General features: G+C 46.4%; 1 protein-coding gene across 1 annotated transcript in view; it reads left to right on the forward strand.

The window, feature by feature from the left end:
* Window positions 1-15,814, forward strand: part of PDLIM7 (PDZ and LIM domain 7) — a 258,069-nt gene that overhangs the window by 230,099 nt on the left and 12,156 nt on the right. The window contains exon 6 of the mRNA XM_069651514.1: window positions 8,005-8,045. Within this exon, the coding sequence (XP_069507615.1) occupies window positions 8,005-8,045 (41 nt within the window). The remainder of the gene's footprint in view (window positions 1-8,004; window positions 8,046-15,814) is intronic.

Genomic DNA, 15,814 nt, shown 5'->3' on the forward strand with positions numbered 1-15,814 from the left:
TAGTGGGACAGTGGTGTTTATGGGTGTAAGCCAAAGGTACCCGGCTCCTGCGTGCCAATCTGCTTTCTATAGATTTGGAGAAAGAAACTTGGGAGTATGTTATCCGTATGTAAGACACAGCGCTTTGTGTCATGTTAGCCGCTGGTATGGGAGAGTGCTACAGGGCTAAAGAGGAGAGCTTTGTCAGTTAATGTGGATGTGCTAATAGCTAGGCCTCTGGTGGACTTATGTGGGAGGTTTATGTGTGCAGTGTAAGGTGGCAGGAGATCTTAGAAGGGAATTGTTTAGTAGGGGAAGGTGGGAGTAGGCCTTACAAGGTTAAAACAACATGCAACCTTGCATTCCGCCCCCTGGCTATTTGCAGACAGGTCCCAATTCTCTTAGCTCCCAATGCCACCTGTCTCTCTCTTTCTCGATTTCTCTCTCTCTCTCTCCTTCTCTCTTTTTCTGTTTAAAATAGATACATTGTACCGCATGACCAACAAAACAAGCATCTTTGAGTTGGCAGATGTAGGAAAGGGGCGGTCTGGAAACTCAGGCATTACCATAATATGCTAAGGGTTATGGGAGTCAAGAATGTAAGGTTCAGTGGAATGGCAGCTTGACATCTGATGACCACACTCACCCATTTCATCTTTCTTAGTATGTTGGTTAGCAGGCTAAGAGATGCCTCAAGCCTTACTCTAGCATGCTCAGGTTTTATGCTCAGTGGCCTGCTGGCCCATCAAAAGCAGGGCCCGTCAAGGCAGAGCAAGGCATTTGTCAGGCGTTCATTGTGCAATTGGTCAGGACACAGGACAGAATCCCTGCTCATTTCATCCATACATCTACCCTGCTCTCTCACAAGCCCAAAACTCGTTCCCCATAGTCCAAAATGAAACATCTGCACCTCACCAGATATTGATGTGGCCCCAGGTCTACGATATCAGAGTGATGCTTCAGCCCTGCAAGGGATTCTTCATGATGACACGAGGAGCAAGAAAGATGGAAGGTGGAGTGTGAAATCCTCTAGAAAAAATGTGCAGCCCCTTGTCCTAAATAATGGGTCCAGGAAGGGCGAGATGACTGGGGGAATGGTGAATAGCAGTGTATTGGCAGTGACAGAGAGAGGTTTTGGGGGTGAGGGATATGATGGACTTGCCAATAAAGCTGTAATCTCGAGAGTGCAGTCTCTATGGCCCCTTGCTAGCTAAGCAAGCGTCTCTCAGTTGGATTTCTTTATTTGTTGCACAGCTAAATGATCTTTATAATGTATCATTGTGCATGATAAACTCTTAAGACTGACCAATCGACCAGCTGTCTGCACCCACAATACCCCAAATTGCTAATTAAGAGGTACATTTGTCAGAAAAATGAGAACCACCTACCTGCCTTCAGGTGCTCATCTTCCCACTCAGGGAAGTTGCTCAAGTAAAGCAAGCTGATTTTGGAGCTTTATACCACCCAGGAGCTTCGGACTGCACAGTTGGCCAGCAACAGACCCAACATTCCTCGTGTGCCCGGCTTGTCGCCCCGCCTCCCCGTGCTCAAGGAGCATCTGCAACAGTGTGACTCTCTGCAGGACCAGAACTGGGGAAGGGTGGTGGGGACACAACACCGGAGGTAAGTCTACAACAGTGCAACCCCCTCCAATACTTACCAAAGAGTTGTTGAGAGTGCCATACCCCAGATCAGTGGGTGTCGCCCAGGAAACGTATAAAACACAGAAAGATAAAGGGAAAGGAAGGGGCCTTTATCCCTCACCACATAATAAAAAAAGTAAGAGGGAATAGTTTCACTTTGTGTCGTCAGTTTGGAAGTCGGAGGAAGTGTGGACGAGCGGAAATCGTACTTAGTACCTGCCATAAAATGACAACAGCTGTCAAATGATGTTATTATCTGGGACATTATGGCAGTGACTGGTAGCTCCCAATCTAATTTCAGTACAAGAGCCCAAAGTGTTGGATTTGACCAGTGCTTGTTTTTCATGGAATTCAGTGTAAGCAACACATTCAAGGACACTGAAGGGACATTTGGTGATTAAGTACTTTTTATTACACCAGCAGCTGTTTATAGCTGCAATTAAGCCATTGCTACCCAGAAGCCTGCTTAGAATAACACTGACATCCTTTTAAAAACATAGAGCAAGCTCCAAAAGATCCCAGGCCGCTGTGTTTTCAGCAGGTAGGCATAGGTGGTAGGTGTGAATAGCCATTGAGACTAGCATGGCCAAGGGCGTTCAGTGGATGGTTAGAAAGCCAAACCACACACACAGACTAAGTTTTCCTCCTTACATCCCATCTCTCTCCTATCTTCACTTCTCATGCCAATAGTTCCAGCTTGTTGATAACGGTTAGAGTGGCACCCAGAAGCAAAAACAAAAAAAGGGTGGGAAACACTGGCTGCTCCAAATACCTGACAGCTCAGTCCACAGGTGTACCATCTGTGTGTTCTGCAGGAGCACCATATCCTGGTGTGCAGGAGCAAACAGAGCGGGAGCTGATTCACTTTGATCACCTTTGAGCATTTCTTGTGGGCTGAGAGGAGTTCTGTTAGGCAGTGGCCAGAGCGTAGAGAAATAATTAGTGGTGCTGTGCTCTGGCCCAGAGATGGGGAGGAACTGCAAGGGGGCTGATGTGGCTGAGGTTTGATAAATGAGCATGCCTTTAACAGATTGTTTGGAACAGCTCTTTTCTATTGGGGGGCAGATGTTTCTCAAATATGGTCAACAATCACAGACATGCTTTTTTCTAATTGTGGCCTTTGCCAAGTAGAATGCTACAGTCTCCCTCTTTTTACTGATATATGCATTTATTGCATTTGTTATACACCCAGACCCGAAGGTATCACGGCGTAGGTTACAGATAGCTTAGCTTGATTGTCTGGTTACAGTAGGATAATATACACAGACACATTACAGTAAATTACAGTATTTACAATTTCAGGATACAGAACATTGCAGAGAAATACAGTATATACAATTTCAGGGTACACGTGCATATTTCAGAAAATTGCATAGAATACAGTTAGATGCAGCAGATGTGGAGAGGGGAACTAGGGAGTTCAAAGTATTGGGTGCTGCTACTGGGAAGCTTCTCCCCCCTGCCCTGGAGCTCTTGAAGCGTGGAACAAATAGCTGGCTGCTGGAGTTGGATCTCAGTGTTGTGATGGCTTTGTTTTGGGTGATGGAGTTGTTGGGATAGGTGGGAGCCTTCTTGATGATGCATTTGTGTGTGACACAGAGCGTTTTGAAGATGATTCTGGCTTTGATGGGAAGCCGGTGTTCTTCCCACCTCGTACTAGAGATGTGGCCCGATCTTTTTATACCCTGGGCTGCTCGCAGGGCTTTATTTTGCAGGAGCTGAAGTTTAGCTAAATTGGTGTTTAAGGTGCCCAGCAAAAGGATATTACAATAGTCTAATTTTGACACTATGAGTGCACGAGCAAGTGTAAGACAATTTTGGGAGGGCCAGGAATTTGCAGCTTAATACAATAAGCTTGGTTGTGTATGCTGTAGACAAAGCCCGGGCATTGATGTGTCTGGTCATAGGTTGGGATCAAGGTACACACCCAGTGTTTTGACCTGCTTAAGGACAGGAATGGGTGTTCCGTAAATGGTAATGAATGCGTAATCAGAATGGAAAGTTTTTAGTATGGAAGGGGGGCCAACGATGAGTATCTCTGTCTTTTCATTGTTCATGCACAAACTATTCATGGCCATGCAGTTTTGTATTATGGCATAGATCTTGTTGATTGTGATAGAATCTTGCTCATGGTTACCCGTAATAGGGATGGGGATCTGGGGGTGGGTTTATACCATACCAGTTTGTTCCTCTATTCAGGAATTGCCTGACAAGATATAAAAAATTGTACGGTTTAAGGGGAAACCACAACATCATATAAAGGCCCAGATTTGAGAAAGGCGCAGCATATACGCCGAAACACGTGTCATCCGCAAAGGGCTAAGAAACAGAATAAACTGAACAAATTACAATTAAAATTGTACTTGAGCTACAACGGCTGTTTCAATTTTGTTACTTATCTATCTTGGCGCAGCAGGGTGCGGGCACAAGCACGCTACATTCAATTTAGGCTACTCTAGCCAGGTAATAACACTTATCATGTTTGCTTTACCCTTGATGAACAGTCATTGTGCATAAAGGCAACACCTGGCTAGACAGGGCTACATTGAATGTAGGTCCGTCTAGCCAAGTAGTTACACTTACCATATTTGCATTACCCTTAATGCCAAGTTAAAAAATGCCATGCTGCTTTAAGGAAGTATATGTAGACTGGCACTGCTAGTGCCAGTTTGGAAATACTTTCTGAATGTGGCATGGCACTTTTTACTTGGCATCAAGGGAAATGCAAACAGAAGTGTTATGTGACAAGACGGATCTACATTAGTAGTGCCAGTCTGCATTTACTTTCTGAATGTGGCATGAACTTTTTTTTACATGGCATCAAGATACATGCATATGATACGTTTTATTAAGTGGCTAGCTTGGCCTATGATGTCAGTGTGCATTTACCTTCTTACTGTGGCATGGCATTTGTTACTTTTTACTTGAGATCAAGGTTAAAGCAATCATGATGAGTTTTATTACGTGGCTAGACTGGCTTAAATTGCTAGCTACAGTGTAGCAATATATTTTGTGTGTGTCATGGATTTTTGTTCTTTGCATCAAGGGTAAAAGCAAACATAAGTATGATTGCTTGGTTCCCTGGCCTATCTTGGTATAGCCAGTCTTTCCGTCAGATGGCATTTTATACTGGCTGGGAGTCCTTATATCGTAATACTGACATATATTGGTGCCGCATGCAAGGACATGTATAGACACAGCCAACATAACCATTTTTTTATACACTGGCATATATTTGGACAAAGGCATAATGAAAATGCATTTGAAAATGGTGCTGTGCTCTGAAGGTAACTTTCATCTATTGGGTTTTTTCGTGTCTTACCATACAAAATTGAATGCAAACATCGATTACAAAAATGTTCACAGAAAGTGCTGTAAAATGCACCGTTTTAACCCATTATTTTTAAAATGCACACCCAACCACCCTTGTTTGGTTAGGACTCCCTCGCCCTTCTCGATCACACACGCATATTAGACACATGCATTTACGCCCACAACAGTTCAAAAATTCACCAGCCGCCACTCTCTAAAGGTTTGTTTATGTCAACCTATATAAGTCAAAAAAACGAATTCATTAAAAAGCACACTTCGTATGTCCTTAAGCCAGAAAATCAAAATAAAATGTATTGCCCTCATCATCACACGCTATTGAAAAAAGGTTCAGAGAGCAGCGACCGTAAATCACTCAAGAGGCGGCTTAACAGGACATCAAATGGTTTTAGTTGGTGTCAAATAGTCTGTAGTTGAAAGAAGCGAAAGAGGTGGGAGAAAGCGTCTACGACTTGAAAAAAAGACGCACTAATTTTAGAAATAAAAGCATTATTGGTGCGTGTTTCTAATGCATTAGTTACATTTCGTTCGATTCTGCTGTTAGTGTTATGTGAGTTTCAATTAAGAGCTAAGTGAAAGTGTGCTGGGGCTTTGTTATGGTGTTTCTGCAACGTTTTTAATGCTTAAGGCGGCTTCATAACCCACAGAAGGAAATTGAAAAGGAGAGGAGGGTAGAGGGAAGGAGCATTGGTGGAATGATGTTGTTTGATTTTATAGCACTAATGCCAACCTGTGCCAGCTTTAAAACAGCAAGGGGGGAGATGAGAACAGAAAGGTAACAGATAGAACCGTCTAAAGTAGCAGATGCAGGAACATTCGTCCACTTATTCTTCCAGACGAAATTCTTACTAGAATTCTGTGGTGGTTGAGGGCCTTTATCACCCCCACCCACAGCCGTATCGTGCAAAATGCTAGCTCACTGGTGGCTACCCACAAGGAGCACTGTAACATTTTCTGATCTACAGAAGCCTCTAATGATTCCTGTGCACCTTTGTTACAGGAAATTATGAGTTAAGTCTCTAAACTGCTGAGTGTCGCCAATGGAACCACACAGAGCCTGCACTGGTCTAGGAAGAGATATAGTACAGGGGAGACATGTAATTACTAGTTTCTGTTGTGTTTAACAGGGCTGGTGCTTAGTCACATGTTGTGGGTCACATGGTCACCCATGTGACAGTGTTGATAAATCGGCGAGGTGGCTTCCAGCTCGCCAGTTGCCTCCCAACTCCATGACTATGCCTATCCTTGCGGCCATGCTGGCTGCAGCACACACCAGGAGAAGGTCATGCGGATCGGCCTGCCCAAGCACGTCACACCAATGGATCTGGCCTCCCCGGAACTCATAACAACTGGCTACGAAGATGGGATCTAAACCCCTCCCTGCAATCCCTTACATCAAGGGACAAAGCCTGTGCCTGACATGCTGCCAGTGTAGCGAAGCTCACTCCTTCTACACATCAAACAGGCCCAGGCAGCCCTCCACACAGTTGCCCTCCCTCATGTGTGTGATGCCGCCACCCTCTTCACACACCAGTTTGCATCTGATCTGCTGGCCTCCCTGGTGTGCAAAAGTTCTGCGGGTCTCCCCGGCATGAAAGTAATCAGACCACCTCCCAACTGGGGGAGCCTGAAATGGTACGCCTGTGAGTTGCTGGCTGGAAACATGCCCCCACCCTCCCGACTGGGGGAGCCTAAAGTGGCGTGGCCCGTGAGCCGCTGCCTGCAGCATGTCCACACATTCCTTACTGCGGGAGCCTGAAGTAGCATGGTCACTGAGCCGCTGCCTGCAGCATGCCCCCATCCTCCCGACTCGGGGAGCCTGATGTGGCGTGGCCTGTGACCACAGCCTGCAGCTGCCCCCACCTTCCCCACGATGACTGCTTGGGACTGCTTAGCCGGATGGTTTGCACGGCCCTTGAGCTGCTGTCCAGCAAAGCTCCTGCCTGGGAGAGTGCTGAAGTCGCGCAGCCGCAGTGAACTCCCGCCTGGGGGGATGAAAGATAGTCACGCAACCCACAGCCTTGCCACTGCAGTGACATCTGCCACTCCCACCTGGGGGAAAGGATAGGGGACACTCCCTGACACTATGTTGTGACTAAGAGCCTGTCCCACATGGCTCGTGCTTAGTCACATGTTGTGGGTCACATGGACACCCATGTGACAGTTTTCATAAATAGGCAGAGCCGCTTCCCACTCGCCAGTTGCCTCCCAACTCCATGCCTATGCCTATCCATGCAGCCATGCTGGCTGCAGCACCCACCAAAAGCAAGTCATCCCACTCGGCCTCACTCCGATGGGCTCGCCCTCCCAGTAAGCCCATAACAGTTTCTCTGTGCTGGGGTGTACACATAAATATGCACAAACCCACCTGAAACACAAGATGGGTGCCACTTATGTGAATCAAAAGAAGGTGCACCCCGGAAGGGAGGAAAAACTCTGTGATGAGGCCACCAGAATGAAACATTAAGATCCACTTTTTGTATCTCTGACTCCGCCTGCACATGTACTTCCTGCCTTTCTATACACGCGCTTCTTGTCTCTCTATCTCTCACCCATGCGCTTCTCATTTCTCTTACCTATTACAAGTGAACCTTCTGAACTGTCCTTTTACATCTCTGCCTTCTGTTCGTCTCTGTCCTACACGTTGACGCTCTCACCCCATCACCTGGACACGCACATCTTGTGTATTCTTAACCCGCCACAGCTCTATCTCCTGGGCTGCATGTCATGCCAGTGTAGCTTCTATGCATGGACATCCGCTGCTGTATAAGCACCTCCTGTAGAGAGAGGGAGCGAGAGACCGGAAGGGGGAGGGTGTCAGAAAGTAAAAATGTGGAGAGCAGCAGACGAGGATAGGGGGGTTTCATAGCACATGCGGGAACAGTGGCAGAAAGAGTAGAAGGAGCAACTGTTGATAAAGAGGAAAACAGGTGGGGGCAGGAGGTCTGTCTGTGTGTACACTGCATATGCACTGCCCGTCCCTCTGTTTCCAATACATGCACACCTCCTTTTTCTCGTTTGTCTTCCTAAACCTATAATTATTTCCTTTTAGTCAGGAAGTGCGGACGGAACCAGCTGACGTACCTGACATGGGTAAGTGAAAACCGCTCTTTCTCCTATGTATGTCATTGAGAGTAGAATCGCATGATCATTGCTGTGAGTGTCTCGTCCTAAGATGAGGCATTCATTTAGTTTTTATTGGAGATACAGAAGACCGACTGTGCTCCTTTTGTTGATAGTCCCTCTTTGTGCATTTAAATCACAGGGGCAGACTGTTGAGTTGCAACGATGGCCTTGCACAGCACCTGTCCCCCTTATACAGCGGTTGCATTGTAATGTTGCTTTGTGCATTACCTATCCTGCAGATGTAACATTGGTGCAGCAGGGATCCATCAGATGTTGCCTTGAACAGTGTCTAGATTACACATGTTAACTTGTACAGCTTCTGCTTTGTAGATGTTTCTAGCACAACAGGAGTCCTGGCTGATGATGCTGCATTGCGTCATGTGTTCCCACAGAGCATGCACACAGCTGATAGGTTGCTACACCTTTGTTCAGATTTAGCTTCGGGAGTGGTTAGAGGTTGGCCTATTGGATGGGAGGAATCCAAGCAAACAGTGAGGAAAAAGTGATAAAGTGTAGGTAGTGTCAGAACCTACTGTAAAGGGCCGAGTTCAAAACACCTGCGAGTCTACCCAGAAATGTGTCCCAACACACTTCTTTAATGGTTTCCATTTCTTGGTCTTGGGTTTTGTCTTTGTCTTGGTCATGGGTTTGGTTCCGGTTAGTGCCTTGGTCTTGTTTTGGATTTGGTCATGGTCTTTGTATTGAACTGTAAGATAAGGTTACACCCTCATGCTGCGGTTGGGTTGCCCTCTACTGACCCTACTTGCCCTAGGATTTCTAGTGCTAGTTGGTATCTCCCCTCCCCTTGCTGGGTACTTTAAGGTTTAAGTTTCTTACACACAGCCTAGGTACACTAAGGTGCATAAGACTTTTATTGGGCTGATGGTCTTGCATCACACACCACGGACTGGTTTGATTGATTGATTGATTGATTGATATTTTATTTCTATTGCGCTCGTACACAAGTGTTTCAGAGCGTGACAAGGCAAGGGAGGGGAACAGGAGCGAACAAAACAGCGATCTTACTAGGCCCAGTGACATTGAGAACGCGCAAGTGCATGGGAGAGGGGGGAGGGGAAAAGTGCATTGAAGGGGGGAGAGGTGGAAAGTGCGAAGCAGAGGAAAAACAGATAACTAACAATAAATAAATAATAAAGGCAACAAACAGTGGTAATGTAGCCAGCAATTTGCAAGTGCTAGGTTTAAGGCAGCAGGCAGGGTAGGTCTGATAAGTGCAGGAAGAAAAAGTGGGGGCTGTATAGGTACACATACAGACCCCAGTGCAAGGGGTGGCCCGGAGGCAGTGCGGGGGGGTGTCAGGGTGAGCAGGTACCTGGGCCTGTAGGACAGAGGGTGGCCAGGTGCACAGTGCCAAGAGAGAACAGATCAGCAGGGGAGAGGGGGAGCGAAGGCAGAAGAAAAGAGGAAGGTCTTGAGGTGCTTCCGGAACCGGAGATGGTTCTCCTCAAGTTTTAGAGTGGCAGGGAGGCTGTTCCAGAGGGAGGCCCCAGACGAAGACAGAGATCTACCCCCAGATCGTTTCTTTGAAAAACGGTTGACCCTGAGGGAGTTGGAGTTAGAGGAGCGAAGAGCTCAAGAGGGGAGGTATTTGGGGAGGGAAAGCTGAAGGTATTTTGGACCCAGGCCCGAGAAAGCCTTGTGGACAAAGCAGAGGGTTTTGAATTTAATCCTTGCATCCAGTGGGAGCCAGTGGAGAGATTTCAGAGCTGGTGAGATATGATCCCAGGGCTTGTGGCCAAGGACAAGTCTCGCAGTCCTGTTCTGGATTAGTTGCAGAGGGCGGAGAGTAGAGGCAGGTAGATTTAGAAAGCCATAGTTGAATTTACTCCAAGTGTTTCTTCGACGGTTGGCCCCCTGACAATCATTGGGCCCAATTCCCCAGCAGGCCCCCTATGGTAGCCTGACTCCTCAACCTGCATTCTCCCAAGCTCTGGCTTAAGTGGATCAGACACCGCCTTCGTGCTCTCCTGGCTGCTGCTGGGTTATTTTGACTAAACCAACTCAGGTACCGCTCTTCTGGTTCTCCTCCTTTAAGCGTTAATGCTGCTGTTTGGCTTTCTGGCTTGGCCAACATAGGTTCTGCTCTACCATCTCTCTTTCTCACTCTATCACTGGAGCGCCATCATTACACCCACCAAGCCTGGAGGTTTGTGCCTCTTTTTATACATACCTGATTGATTGATTGATTGATTGATTGATTGATTGATTGTGACACCGAGCAATCTGATTTGTAGTTCAGTTTTCTCACATGATTTATCTCCTGTAGTAGGTATTGGTTCCACCATCCCCCCAAGCGCCTAGAAATCTCAGGGTTGTGCACGCTATACAAATAAACAAACAAACTTGAAAAACAAACAAACAAACAAACAAACTCATCTGGGTGGCGGTGTGTATAACCAGACCAGCCCTCGTCGCTGCCCCTTATGTCATAAAAGCCTTATCCACAATGTTGTGATCATGCAGCGCCATCATGGTAGACAACAGCTCGCCGATTGGACTTTGCAGACCTCTGCTTCGCATGGGGCTTGGTTTCCATGGGCTCAAAGTCTCTGCACTCAAAGTGATTTCTTGCATTGTTTTTATGTTCTTGCTGCCAACTGGTTTCTTCCTGACTCCGGTCCCATGCCAGTGCTCGCGGACACAAGGCCTGCGGACCCACAGTGCGATAGTTTCATGTCGCGACAGAATTGCGACCAGAGTTTTTTGGTAAAGCACTCTGATGAAGTTTCCTGTCTGTGCTTGAGGGTAGTGAATGTGGTGGTCACGAGGGCCAGCAGCCGCCAGCCACAGTGTGATGCTGGGCCAGGAGGAGGTGCACAGGGGTTTCACTTGACTACACCACTTTACCCCAGGATTACAGCAAAAGACTGTCACTAACACCGCACTCGTAACTCCCTCTGCTTAGAAAGAGCCAGTACACTTTTGTTCCATTACATGATTGTTCCCCTTTGTGGGATCTTTGGTTGAATAAAACACCTAAGGTCTTACCAGAACTGATGAACTTACTGGCGGTATGCCCAGGGGCATCTGGTGCTGAGCAATTGTGCTCAGTGGCAGCTTGTTATTTTTTAATTAAAGGGGCGTAAACGTTTTCAATGAACATGTGGCGTGGCAAAGCGTAGCGAGAGAGATGGAACATGTTAACTGTATTGGGTTAAAAATCGTGCATTTTCAGCGCATTTTCTGGGAAAATGTTTTAAAAAGCCGCAGTTTACAATGGGTTTTGGAAGGGTAACACATTTAAAATGCAAGCATTTTTCAAATTGTTTTCATGATGCCTTGACCCACAATATATGCCAGTATTAAAAACATATTCATGCTGACTGTGCCCATATATATCCATGGAGGGTGCGCCAATAGTTGCCAGTATTGCCATATAAGAACATATTCCTGTTGACTTTATCAGTACAAAATGCCATGCTACAGTAAAGAAATATGTCGAGACTGGACCCACCAATGTGGGCCACTACCATCGAGGAACACTCATGCCGCCATGACGCTTAATGTCCAGTAACAAAATACCATGCCACAGTGAAGGGTTGTCCAGACTGGACCCATCATTGTGGGCCAGTATCAAGTAGGAACACTCATCATGATGCCTTCACCATTGATGCCCAGTACAAAATACCATGTCACAGTGCAGATTTGTCCAGACTGGACTGTGCCATAGCATTTCCTACTGGGCATCAAGGGTGAAAGCAACACAATGAGTGTTCCTAATTAGTTCTGGCCCAGTAGCACTTGGGAACCCTTGTTATGCTGCCCTCGCCCTTAATGGCCAGTAAATAAATGATATGGTATAGTAAATAAACATGTCCCGACTGGACCCACAAATGTGGGAAAGTACTAAGTGGGAACACTCACCATGCTGCATTCACCCTTGATACCCAGTAAAAATGCCATGTCACAGTAAAGAAATGTCCAGACTGACCCCACCTCTGGGCCAGTACCACGTAGGAACACTCTCGCTGCCCTGTAAAAAAAATGCCATATCACAGTAAAGACATATCCAGACAGGACCCACCAATGTGGGCCAATACTATAGTCCTACGAGTGCCAGATAGAGTGAGCCCTGTATATGCTCATTGGTTTGAGACAACATCATGGTTCACAAGTTGAGAACATCAAATGATGTTTGTGGTTCACTGTCGAGATACCACTGAGGTTAATATTGTGGTCCACTGCATAAGGACACCAACAGTGATATCCTGGTCCACTGATGGAGACGACCTGTAGCGATATTGTTGTGTCTTGTTAATGTGTGCATCTAGAATGTATGTCAAGGATGCATGGAACAGATTGGAATGTTGAGGGTGTTGCCTAGGTAATTTTTGGCTGAATGTTCAGTTGGTGCCTAGGAGCAAAATATGATGGTATCAGTGGGTGTTCTTCTCTATGTACCCTGAAACCAACCTGTCATATAAGAAGGAGAATACATCATCATGAAACTGTGCCTGAAGCTCCTGTTCCATCTTGGAACAAGGTACTGCAATTTTAGTGATTCGGATGGAATTCAAACCCATCCATGTAATCCTTGAACAAGATATTTCAGGTAGCCTCATCCACTGTTGGTGATCAGCAAAGGTAATTTTCTTTAGTAAATGACCAAAGATGACCTCATGGAGCACAATCAGTCGGTGCTCAACAAGGGCAATACTGTGGCCCACTGTGGGAGACCACCAAAGATAATATCAGGGTCTGAAAAACTGTAAGATATATAGGGCCTGATTCATGGAAAAGTGTGCAGAGATCCTGCCAAGACAACGCGCTGAGAACACCTATCCTGCGCGCTCTGCGTTTTCATGGAATTGTTTGCGCAAAGTGACCGTACACGCAGGTTGGGGCCGGAACGCTCCCAGACAAAGCAAAAAAGAGCCAAATACAGCTAGCTTTGCGTGCTCCTTGGGTGCAAACACATGCACCCTTGAAACAGTGTGCGGGGTCCCCCGCAAACAGGTGTGCAACTCGGGGACACTGCGCATTGTCCACCGTAACTACTACCTGCAACATGCGTATACATTTCTGTAACTCTGGTAAAACTCCAGAAAATCTGCATGCAAACTCTCGTTCAGGCACCCCACTACACTGTGTACGTGCAAATCTACGTTAGTTCCGAACCCCGTCTGCGTGCATGCACCCCTAAATCCTTCGTTGTGTGCGTTGGAATGCCTGTGGCCCGTCTCTTGTACTGCCCACATTTTCCCATGTTCTTCTCCATTTTGCATGTTACAGCCCTTACTCTGGCCTCTGCGCAGGCCACGCCCACACTCTGTGAGGTGTTCTACGCAGGGCGATCGACTTCTCGCAGTGACATGCCGAGCCTGCGTAAAGTTCATGAACCCTTTTTATCATAGCCACGTGTGGCACATGTACTATTCTAATTGCTGTTCGTATTGTTATATGAACCTTTATAGTTACTGTACTTAATAAAACATTTCAACATAAAAAAGGATAAAAACAGGCTGCCTAAAGGCTAAACTGCACGTGCAGTGTGTTAGTGCTTGTCAAAGGACTGATTATCAGGAGGCTGTTCTTGGTCTCAGAGATTTGAGTGTCCGACAGTTCCTTTACTACTACCAATGTCTGCTTTGAACCTGTCTGGATCCATTCACATGGTCAGTGCAGCACAATACAGTGACAGTGTAGTGGAACATTCTCAAATATTGTTTCTACCTCCTTTGAAGGAGCCTGCCCTAACATCTACCACCCGTCTCAATCAACCGTGCCTCCGGTTAGAAGCATTATGTGCAGGCACTGTTTGCCGATAGATGAGGATGGAGAAACGAGTTGAAAAGGAGTCCAGTTACATTCAGACTAAGGTTGTTCCACCAGAGAGGGCTAGCAGGTAGAGCATATTCAATAGGTGGGCCTTAGGATGAGTAAGACCCAGGACTTTCCAGAAAGAATTCTGTTACTGCCAGATCTCCAAACCTCACATTCCGAAAATCAAAATGTTCCACTGGAACAATTTCATGGTATTTTAAGGTGTGGTCCTATCAGCAAAGCTACAAGTGTCCCCCTAGATGCTCGTGGTAACCAAAACAGTTATGTGCTTGCATCTTCTCATCTTCATGTCACAGAAGATGAAATTCCCTTGTCCAATCCACCAAAAACAGGGTAATCCAAATCTGTTTAGAGGACGTTCAAAGGGTGCTTGTTCATTATAACGGCACCTCATTCCCACTTTTTGTCGCCCTCTCTCTCCCTCATTTGATGATTGGCGTTGAGTGGGGTATTTCCGCAAAGTAATACTGAATATCAAGGAGCGTCATCGGCACTCACATGAAGAGCTTTATGCATGTCAGTAAATAGTGCATCCATTGGCCGCAATGGAGAGAATCCCATTTGCTCTTACTGAACTCGCCCAACAAAATAGTTCTGTTCCTGAGGGAAATGGGAGATTCTGGTACTCACTGCCAGTAAGTTCAGTCGCAGATATGACATACAGTTCTTTCTGCAAAAAGAAGGGGTGCTAATTAGCAAATTCATATAGGAGAGAAACTGTGCAAATAAAAAAGCAGCAACCTATTCCTAGTCACTAGAATTAATTCATACTCTTAGATCCTGCAAAAAGTGGATGTGTCAAACATGACCAGGTCACTTTACTGCGGGTCACCTTTCTGCAGCAAAGGGTTTTGCTGCTTATGTCACATAGAAAGGTTTTTAAAACTGGCGTTAGAGGGTTTCGCCCACACAGGGGAGATTGAGGGAGTCGCTGGCCATGGTAGAGGCTCAGGAGTCCAGTGATCGCGTAGCCGATCCCGGGAAGCCTTGCCATGCATTGTTATGCCACTGAAAAGTGGCCCTGAAGCGGGTCAAACTATAGTCTGTCCTCAGAACTCCATGCAGCCCAAGGATTCAGCAGCAAAGCCAAGAAGAATAGCAAGACAGTTCGATCAAAAATCCCACAGACAATTCAGAGGAACTCGATAGGGAACTCCAATGCTAGGACCAGAGCCAAAAATCTAGAATGGGAACCAGGAACTTGACAGAAGGACAACAGATTGCAGAAAGCCAGACAGTTTCAGAACTACTAAGGGCCTCAAATAGACTGCCTGTGCAGATTGTGGTATCCACTCGTCAATCAAAGAAAACGAAATGAATGTAAAGGTCATTGTCAAACAGGAAAAAGCTAATGGCAATGTAGGAGTCTGTACCCATAAGTGAGAAACTTCCATACACAGGTTTGGGTCACACATGTTCTCCCCATAGCGTGCATATGGTAAGATCTAAGCCACTTCCCATAAACCCAAGCGTATCAGCTGCAACGTGTGTTTCACCAAGCAGGAGCTGCCCACACCTGTGCAACGCCTTGCTGGGTGTACGCCAAGTCTCTATGCACCTGAAGGCGTCTCATTCACTATTGGTCTCTGTAGATTTATGGTTGGGCAACATTTACCCTTCAGGTCATTTTACAGGTGCACATTGCTATGCGAGTGGCTGTTAGCGCTACTTTGCACATTACCCTTGGGGTCATAGTGGTTGGAACTGTGCATGCACATATTGTTATAAGTGGCCCTCAATGCCGATGGAATAAAAGAGTACCACTCATACTGGAAGGACGAACTGCCCCGAGTGGCACTTGGTGTGGATGGAACAACTGGCTTGAGTCACCCTCTGTGTGGATGCAAAACATGTTCAGACTCACTTGGCGTGTTTGGAAGAATTGCACTGAGTGGCACTTGGTGTGGATGGAAGAACTAACCTGAGTGGCA

Source organism: Ambystoma mexicanum, chromosome 3p (assembly GCF_040938575.1).
Source record: "Ambystoma mexicanum isolate Mex_15411 chromosome 3p, UKY_AmexF1_1, whole genome shotgun sequence".
In the NCBI taxonomy this organism is placed as follows: Eukaryota; Metazoa; Chordata; class Amphibia; order Caudata; family Ambystomatidae; genus Ambystoma; species Ambystoma mexicanum.